Raw genomic sequence first — 9,866 nt, forward strand, 5'->3', positions numbered from 1 at the left:
AGTGAACCAAATGACCCTAAGGCTCCATTTGGTTCACAAAAAGGATTTGAAGGGAAATCATTTCCTATGTATTTTTCAAAAGATGGGAAATGAAAGATTAATTTTTCATGCTTGGTAATATTAAGAAAGTAACCATAAAATAACACTTTATTTCATTTATCATGTTTGATTTGCATAGGAATGAAAAATAAACTTTGTTTAGTTTTCATTGACTTTAGTTTTTATTCTCATAAATAAAATTAAATTATGCAACAAATAATGGGGTTGATGAAAAATTAAAAACACTAGAGGGTAAAGGAGAATTAATTAATCAGAGTCTTTTGAATGATAATAGTTAGGAGAGAAAAAACCATGGCCGCTCTCTCATTTTGTGAGTCTAAAACAAAACTCTATAGGGGGGAGGGGGAAGGAAGAAGTTTTATTGCCCCTCCTCCCCTTATTTCGCCTTATCCTTTTTTCTTCTGGGTTAGTGAATAAGTTTATTGGGCGTTTTGAGTAAGAAGCCCCTTGTGGTGATTTCATTTGAGCCATGCTCAGATTGAAGTTCTCTATCATCCATTTTAGGCGTTTTTAAAAAAGAAAAAAAAAATTCTCCCAAAACCCACTTTCTAACACTGCTAAAGTTCTCTAAATTCGGGGCTACATTGTCTTTGACGAAAGTTGCTGCAATCACCTAATTGTTCTTTGTCAAGGTAGTATGTTTTCGTTTATTTGTTCGCTCTTATACACAAGTAGATTGCTAGAAACCGTGTTTCCCCAAATCTATTACGGATGCAGTGGTGGGTGTGGCCGCAAAGGCGATGGTGGTAGTAGAGTTTGTTTAGACTCATGGGTTTCTTTAGGGTTTTGGTTATGTTGGGTATGTGGTCTTTGTTTAGACTTATATATGGTTAATTATGGTGATATGGGCTAATAGCTTTAGTGTGGCTTTTGTCCACTTTAGTTTTATTTTTAACATGTTAGTTTGTTACCTTATGGGGATTCGTAGTTTCGATGTCTTGTTGATATCTTTGATTGTACTTTTAAAATTTATCTTTTATTAAAATAAAAAAATAAAAAATAAAAAATAAAACTGGAGGGTAGAATAAGCACACACAAAAATTGACTAATCAAAGTAGTAAATGTTAGCTGACTCATCGACCCAAAACTCACATCAGTCCCTTCACCACGTTCTCTCCCTTCTACCTTGTTTCTATCTACCATTTTCTTCTCGTTCTTTTCTTCCCAAAACTCCCTTTTTTCTCTGAAGCAATGAGATGCTCAGATTTGAGGAACATAGAACTTTACAAGCCGAGCCAGCTCAACTATAGGTCCTACGTGACGTGGGGGTTTTATTTCTTTTATTGGAGGATGTTTTATTTCTATGAGCGTCTGGCGTCAGTCAGCATTGGTTGGTAGCCCATCGATTTCACCTACAACCTCTCCGAGATCTTTACCGTTGAGTTGAATGTAGACCACCAGCAACACAATTAGGACAGACCAGACCAACCAGACCCATTTCCCAAATCTTATTATATAAACAAGATAAGCAAGCACACTCCTAGTTTTGCTCTCCCCTTTCCAACTTTCCCATTTCTTGATTTTTCAGTTAAATAGCTTTTGATCAAACCAAGAACAAGATAATAATCCCATGGGTTCCAATGAGTCACTGGACCAGATCCTTTTGTGGGCAATAGCTTTTGTTTTAATTGTTTATCTCTTGACCTACAAGAAGCCCACAGGTTTGACCTCTTAATTGCTGGGTTTTTTTTTTTTTTTTTTGTGTGTGTGATTTAGTTGATTTTTCAGTCAATCATGGTTTTACACAATTTCGGCGCACCACCACACTAGGAGTAGAAGCAAAAATTCTTGATCTGTTCGTTCCACCACAATTGTGGCTGAAAACCTAGCCAACACCCAGGACCCACGTGACTAACTTAAAGCCCACACATTGATGCTCTCTCTGTTGCCCTAGTGGACAACCTCCTCTGCTTTCTCGGCCGGATCAATCCACCAAGTGCTCCACACACAATTCATTCAAAGTAGGCAGCCCACTAAACACAATTCACGCGGCCACTTAAAACACCACACATGCAGATGGATACAAATTGAGCCAAAAAGCTCTCAACAAACACACTAGAATGTTTTTCCAAGAAAAAACATACACGCTAGAATGTCTTAATGGACACAACTGAGCACAAGAATATACGTTTTACTTAAATGCTGAAGATCTTTCATATTTATTCTTTTTAGTGTTGCTCTTTTGACAGGTGAGACTGATCGCAACAATGCTCAAGCCTATATGTACCCAATCCGACTAACAATATCTGAATCTTCGGCTATCTTGAGACAATTCATTTTCGATAATTTTGATGTGCCGTTGAACTGGATCATTAACACTTACACTCGCACTCCGGTTAGCATGTTACCTTAGTTTGAGTTTGCATTGCTATTCTTATATTATTACTGATAAAGACTTGATCCATTATTGTGCTTTTTTGTTTTGCCCGAAGACATATCCTAGGAATTTCGATGAACTGAGGGGTAGTAAACTATTCTTGTTCTTTTCAAGTTTGGATATTTCTGAAGATCATATTTTACTTATCAAGTACGTTAACGAGCGGATACAAAGGGAGAGAAGGGATCTGTATAAGACTGTGTGGATCCCCATTGCGGAGAACCTGAATTGGGAGGCACACAGGGTAGACAATTACTTGTTGGGCATTGCGAGAAGACTGTCATGCTACACAGCTAGACCCCACCCAGCATGCATCAGAAACATCAAGGACACGTACCGATTGCATAACAGGAATAATTATTTAGTGCTGGTGGAGATGGACCAAAGGGGGCATGCGAACGAATACGATCCTGACACCACAATTGTAAGGGAAAGAATGGCTCGGTTTGGCTTCAGAAACTGACGGAAAAAGTAGCAATTTTATTTCAAAACTTAAGGTAACTAATAAACAGAAGCTCTTTTGCTGCAGTTCACAATCATCACTGGAAGCATTTCGGGAGAGATTTGTGACAGCACATAGACCTTCAAAAGAATTACTATTCGGAATAATTATAGACGGAAAGTTATGCCGTCCCTTTAGTTAAGTTGGTACTGCGTGTTTCTTTCTTTCTAGTACTACAATGTTTGTTTCAGAACCTAAATCAAGAAATATTTATCCATTTAGAATGTCCATATTCTTTTTCTTTGTTAGTTGCATGTTAAGGTATAATATCATACAAAAATTACAAAAAATGATAGGAAAAACCTTGGACATATAGTTCCCACTCGTCACTTTTGGTTTGGTTCTCTTCCTCCTGGGACTGCCAGGGCATGTTTGTGCGACTCGTTGTTGGCGCGGTGCACTCGTAGCTTCGTGCTGTAACCATTATCTTCATATAAATTTTTTCTTTTTTAAAAACTCCTTCAAACCAATGTAGTTTTGACACTTTTGAAAATTTTCGGGGTTAACTACATAACACTACATAACAACCCCCAAACCAATGTGAGGTCAATTTGAAGGATTTTCAGGAGTTTCCATACAAAACAATAAATGTCCAACAAATTGTGTATGAATTTGAAAACCTAATCATTTGAGGGGTTTTATGTAGTTGACCCTATTCTTTTTTGTTTTGATTTTGTTAATTTTCCTGGAATTTGACAAGTGCTATGAGTGAATCATATGTGACCATTCATGGTGAAGTAGCTCTCTTTTTTACGTCTGAATGCCTCATTCGGGTGAGAAAAGGAAAACCAAGTAAAAAAATTTACAGGAGGAAGGAAGGAATGAGAGGAGAAAAAATAATTTGGGGAGGAGAGAGGGGAGCCGCGAGCTGGGCTGGAGGAATGGTGGTGGTGGTGGTGCTATGGGGATGATGGTGAATGATGTGTTTTTCTTCTTTTTTTCAAATTCTGTATTTTTATGGTTTTTTTTTCTTCTATTATTTTGCGGATTGTATCTATGGTGAGATGTGGGATGGGAGAGTGGGTTGGTTGTGAAGGATTGTATTTTCAGTTCTAATTTCTTTTATTTTTATGTTTTATTTTAATCTTTAAATTACTTTAAATTATTAAAATTAATTGTGTTTCTTATCTATGTGAGATTTGCTTGTAGGTTCGAGGATACTGCTGTAAATAAGCCTATTAAGAAAAAGCTCCTCCTAAGCCAAACAATGCCTCAAAGTAATGCTCAAAAATGATAAAACGGATAAATATTTGGAAAGTCCAACAAATAGTGTAACCAACTAACATGAATTAATCCTTAAAAGTGACATGTGCATGATATTTACATTTTACATTAAAATATTGCCACTGGGCAGTCTTAACCACTAGGCTTATATATAATTAATCAAAAGTCGCCTTTCAAAAACTGGGAAATAAAGACAAAACAAAAAGTCTTTAACTAACAAGGCCTCTCTAGTTTAATAATCAGTTTTCACCTGCTGATCCTCCCTAATTTTCTAAAAATTTAAAGGCTTTTGATGTGAGAATGCGAAGAAACATCCTACATATGAAAATTAATAAATCTTGAAAAGGTTTATAAAGAGTTTAGTTATTTCTCTTATTGCCAATTAGTTTTGAGGTGGAACCTCAACTTCCTTTATAGTATCATATTCTGTACATGTTCATACGATTTTAAGTTCAATCTCCAAAGTATGTGATGAATAACTATTGAACTTATCGGTGGCAATTTTCTCAACGAGTTTGGGTCTCACTTCGACCCTAAAGGGTTGGGTATGAAGAAGAGAATTCTTATATGAGGACGAGTTTGGGAAATTTTCATGAACAGGCGAGATGGGTTGCATTTTTTTCATATAAATATAGGGATTTTTGTGGAAATATTACCTAAATTTATATCTCAGTTTCAATTTGTTACCTTAAAGAAAAATTTAAAAGAAATGTCTTAACTTTTCAAAATCCATGATTTTTCATTTGACTTTAACACTATCCAACTTTCCATACATTTTTAGAGTATTTTAGAGAAGAAGATACTTCTCTCCTTTTCTCCACCACCCCAACCCCACCTGCCCCAAAAACACATCCCACATGACCCCCCTCCTCCTCCCCTTCTTCTCTCTCTGTCTTTGTCTCTGAGCATGTATAAATTTTTTTATAGTATTCATTAAGCATGTCTAAAATTTTCAAAAAGAAAAAAGAAGAAGAAGAAGGTGGACTCTGTTTGGGTGGAGTGAGGGAATTTGTGTGTGGAGGGTAGGTGTTCCATGGTCGAGAGAGAAGGAGGAAGGGGAAGAGAGAAGGGGGAAATGCGCAGGAAAGGACTATGAAGAGGGAAGGGGGAATGGATTTCAAGGTGGGCATGGTTGGTTGGAGCCGGTGGTGGCGCACATGGGATGAGGGAAGGTGAGAAATTTTTTTTTTTTCAATTTTAATTGTTTAAAGGATATACAATTTTTTATATAATGATTTTTTCATTTTTAAAATACCCTTGAAAATGGATGGAAAATTAGATAGTGTTAAAGTCAAATGACAAATAATGGATTTTGAAAAATTAAGGTGATATTTCTATTAATTTTTTCTTTAAGGTGACAAATTGAAACTGAGGTATAAGTTCATGTGACATTACTATAAAAATCTCTATAAAAGTATTGTTAAGTGCTTTCTAGTTGTGTCTTACGACTCCCACGAAATTTTATATTCCACATATTATATAATATAATGAATTAAATAATACATAAAAAAATAGAAGTCTAAAACAAAACTTGGGTATTGTATGTAGCTCTAGTATAATATAGTTTCTAATTTATTTTTTCTTTTTTTAATTCAAAATTTATTTTTATTGGTATTTTTGTAATGGAGCTGGTGGGGGGAATCCATTTCCCAACCAAGATGCTAAGATGGGGAATCCACAGTTTGAATACCATGACCCTAGAAACATTTAACTCTGCTTCTTCTTCAATCAAAGAAAACCTCTCTTTCTACTGCCAACGGAAAAAACATTCCCCTTCCAAACAGAAAAACTGAATAGACCTCCTAGCCTGAGAGGATCAAATTTCTTTTCCTTTGTTCTTCTAAGCTAAAAATTAAGATCTAATACTTCCTGCTTCTAAGAACAAGAAAATCTTCAACCAAAGAATGGAATCAAAGGACAAAAACTATTCAAGATACGGAGAAAAAAAGAAAAACAATAGTGAACTGCAACCAAGATTAATCTCACATTGATTGCTCTATCTATTCCAGAAAATGCAAACACATTTGTTTTATTTTATTTTTAATTTCAGAGACTGCAAGAGATGTGTTATTTGAGTTTGAAATTAAAAGGAAAGAAAGAAACAAAGGAAGAAAATGAAATGGACATGGGTTTCTGTTAGTTTTAAAGTTGCCCAACTCGAAGTCGATGTAATTATGGGACAACTTGAGCTTTTAGAGTTAGAGAAGAAAGAAAAACGATTGGATTATGTGTGATTGAAGAAGCTTTTGTATGTGTGATTGAAAATAAAATTGGGGTTATAAGTTTTTAAGTTTAGGTTTCTAGGTCCTAATTTTTGAAGAATACAGTGAGAGAAAGATGCTAACTCGAGTTTGTTTGGTGGGTTGGGTATAAAGATGGTTGTGGATATCAAAAAAAAAAAGAAAAAAGAAAGGGTGTCAGTGCATGTGAGAGAGAAATAGAGAAGTTATTTTATAAAGGGGTAAATTCATCTTAAAAATTTTAAAACTAAAATAGGTGGAAAAATAGGACATGTGAGTGAAAATAGCAGCACACAAAAAAAAAAAAAAAAAAAAACTAGAGACTTGTTAATTAAAGACTTGAAGGACGAGTTTTGATTAATTAAAGACCTGCAGGGGCAGACGGGCCGGTGGCAATATTTGATTGTAACATGTGAATATAATAATGCACATTGGCATTTGTTAAAGCTAAGATTAATTACCCATTGACAAAAAATAAATAAGACTAATTACGCAACAAAACAAAAAGATAAGATTATCAATGTAGATTAGTTGGATTATTTGTTGGCCTTGCACATTTTCTTTCTCTAATTCGTTTGAATATGATCCAATCTATAATGCCAGCAGCCAGCAAGAAAAAAGAAAACATCAACCAGATAGTCGCGGAAACATAAAATAGAAAGAAAGAAAGAAATAGCACGTTGATTAATTTTGAGTTTATAAAAGATGAAGTACGTGAACAATTTCCTACATCTTTCTCAGAGTTTAGCTAGTTGTAGGTGAGTTTTGGTGGAACAATCTGTTTATCCCAAATCTCAATCCTACCCAAAAATCAATTTGTAGCTTCTACAAATCCTCCTTGCATCCCACTTCGAGCTTTGCTGAATTCAATACTCTCTCTGTCTACATAATCTTCAAAAGCGGTTAGTTGCAGTAAAATTGGTTATGAAATACTTGTATTGATTTTCCAGACAAAATATATATATATACAAGAATTTGAATTCAATTCTACCTATCTCACAATCGTACATAGTGCATAATTTTTTATTTTGTAAGTTGATTTGATTTCCTTGCCACTGCAGCTTGTTTCAGCCTTTCGAGACAATACTTATCATGGAGAATGGTATACAGAATAGTACCAGGGACCATATTTCAGTTGTTATAGTAGACGGATATATTGGGCTCCAGGCATTGGAAAACACCATGAGAGCAAAGCTTTGCCCTGACTCATCCTCTTGGGAGGCCAAAAGCTGCATCTTCAGAGTTCCAAAGGTGCTCAAGAGACATAAACCAGAGGCATACGAACCTGATTTTGTCTCAATCGGTCCATTTCACCACGGAGCTGGTAAACAATTTCAGCACATGGAAAATGTGAAACAATGGTATTTGAATAATCTTTTGTCACGCAGGAATAATGTGAGCTTGAAAAACTTAATCGATTGCGTCGTTCCGCTGGAGAAATCGGCCCGCGAATTTTATGCTGAACCACTTGATCATCTAAGCCAAAATGACCTGGTAGAAATGATGATACTTGATGGCTGCTTTGTAATTGAACTGTTCCGGAAGTACCCTTCTGATGAGGAACATATTGACGCAAATGACCCCATCTTCAACATGGATTGCATGTTCCAATATCTCTGCCACGACCTGTTGCTGCTAGAAAATCAGCTACCTTGGTTTGTTCTCCAGCATTTATATGACCTTACCCTCGACCCCAATGAACCTGAACGCTCCCTCACTATAGTCATGCTCACAGTCTTCACCTCACAAAAACCACTGTACCATAGCTGCGACTCCTATCTAGGGTATGTTTATGAGGACAAGCATGACAAAAATTACGAAACTTTGCACATACTCGATCTGATAAGAACTTCGATAGTTTTTCCGTTCCAAGATCACATAAAAGAAAAGGAGAGAAGAGAAAAGGAGCGAAAAAAGAAAACTTTCTGCAGACCGAAAAGAAGAAGAAATAGCAATAATAATAAATTAGGGACAGATATGGACTCGGAGTTTCCTCCTGCAACTGCTCTAGCGCAGGCAGGCGTTAAATTTCGTAGCGTTTCTGCTGGCAGCATAATGAATATTGACTTTGAAAAGGGGGTCTTGCGTTATATTGGATACAAAAGGGGTACTTTTAAAATTCCACTTCTATCAATTGGGGAGTTGACAGATCCACTGTTGAGGAACCTCATTGCCTTTGAGCAATGCTACTATCACCATTCGCATGAAATAACGTCTTATGCATTCTTGATGAATAAACTCGTCGCTTCGAGCAAGGACATGGAGTTTCTTTGCGAGAAACGGATCATAGATAACTGGTTGAACGCTGAAGATGGCGCCAACTACTTTAGCAGGCTTTGCAATGACACCGTTCTGAAAAGGTTCTACTATGAGGAACTCTGCGTTGAAGTGAATATGCATTACCAGATTAAATGGTACAGGTGGCTTGAAAAGTTTAACCGCGACTATTTTGCAAACCCTTGGAGTGCGATTTCTCTCATTGCGGCTGCTATACTTCTGGCTCTCACTGTGGTGCAGACCGTGTACGCCATTCGCAGTAAGTAGCTTAGCGGGATAATTGTTTATGGTTCGTTTTATCTAAACTATGCATTTTCATGCACTGATTGTATTTTAATAGTGAAGTGAATGGTCAAATTTGAAATTTCGGAATTTCAAAAATAGTGTGAGGTATAATGGGTTCAAAGTGCACTCCTAATGGGTTTGTTACTTTGTTTCTCTAGGAACTAGAATATCAGCTCTACCTATGGGATCAAATTCCTCCAAAATCAAGAATTGAATTCTTGATTTTGTGTGGACATGCACGTCTATGTTGCACAAACACTTTAATTAGCTGAAATGTCTGAGTGTCGGACACTCAGACACGGCTCGAACATGCGTTAGACACAATCAACAGACATGGACATGGAAAATTAAAGAAACTACATAGAAGAATAATGTTGTGCGGAATGTCCCAGTATTGCCAAATCTTCACGGAAACATCAAGAGACAGTAAACGCCATAATTTATCATTGTTATCAAACTGTAGCAAAATACTTTTTTGTTACTGTGCCGGAAAAAAATTGATTAATTGGAAGGGAAATGAAATTTACTTATAAATAAATGAAATCACGTTGTAGCACTAGAAACACGCATTACTAACTCAATTAAAGGCACAGTAACTTTTCATCTTCATTATTCTGGACAGTAATTCTTGCAAAGGTTCATGTGCTGTCACAAATTTATCTAGAAATGTTTCCAGCGGTGATTGTGAACTGTAGCAAAAGACCGTTTTATTACTCCCCTTAACATTTTTATTTTTTATTTTTATGATTACTCCCCTCAGTGTTTGAAACCAAACCGCGCCATTCTTTCCTTCACAATTGTCTTGGCAGGATTGTATTCTTCCACATGGCCCCTTTGGTCCATCTCCAGCAGCGCCAAATAATTCTTCTTCCTGTGTAATTCGAGCATGTCCTTGATGTTT

The 9,866-nt window shown here is 36.2% G+C and overlaps 2 protein-coding genes across 2 annotated transcripts; both read left to right on the forward strand.

The window, feature by feature from the left end:
- LOC109946657 lies at window positions 1,546-3,169 on the forward strand. The gene is made up of 3 exons (XM_020555129.1): window positions 1,546-1,721; window positions 2,250-2,395; window positions 2,493-3,169. Exons 1-3 carry the CDS (start codon window positions 1,631-1,633, stop codon window positions 2,898-2,900), a joined length of 645 nt encoding a protein of 214 aa, XP_020410718.1. The 5' UTR covers window positions 1,546-1,630; the 3' UTR covers window positions 2,901-3,169.
- On the forward strand, window positions 7,099-9,054 carry LOC18793741 (UPF0481 protein At3g47200). The gene is made up of 2 exons (XM_007226436.2): window positions 7,099-7,305; window positions 7,465-9,054. Exon 2 carries the CDS (start codon window positions 7,496-7,498, stop codon window positions 8,945-8,947), a length of 1,452 nt encoding a protein of 483 aa, XP_007226498.2. The 5' UTR covers window positions 7,099-7,305; window positions 7,465-7,495; the 3' UTR covers window positions 8,948-9,054.

Source organism: Prunus persica, chromosome G1 (genome assembly GCF_000346465.2).
Source record: "Prunus persica cultivar Lovell chromosome G1, Prunus_persica_NCBIv2, whole genome shotgun sequence".
Taxonomy (NCBI): Eukaryota; Viridiplantae; Streptophyta; class Magnoliopsida; order Rosales; family Rosaceae; genus Prunus; species Prunus persica.

What these genes read in the sequence shown, in the direction of transcription:
- LOC109946657 (XM_020555129.1), top strand. Translation starts at nt 1,631, where the DNA reads ATGGGTTCCAATGAGTCACTGGACCAGATCCTTTTGTGGGCAATAGCT. An exon ending in GACCTACAAGAAGCCCACAG is followed by an intron (nt 1,722 to 2,249) that starts GTTTGACCTCTT and finishes CTCTTTTGACAG; the next exon opens with GTGAGACTGATCGCAACAAT. An exon ending in ACACTTACACTCGCACTCCG is followed by an intron (nt 2,396 to 2,492) that starts GTTAGCATGTTA and finishes TTTTGCCCGAAG; the next exon opens with ACATATCCTAGGAATTTCGA.
- LOC18793741 (XM_007226436.2), top strand. Translation starts at nt 7,496, where the DNA reads ATGGAGAATGGTATACAGAATAGTACCAGGGACCATATTTCAGTTGTT.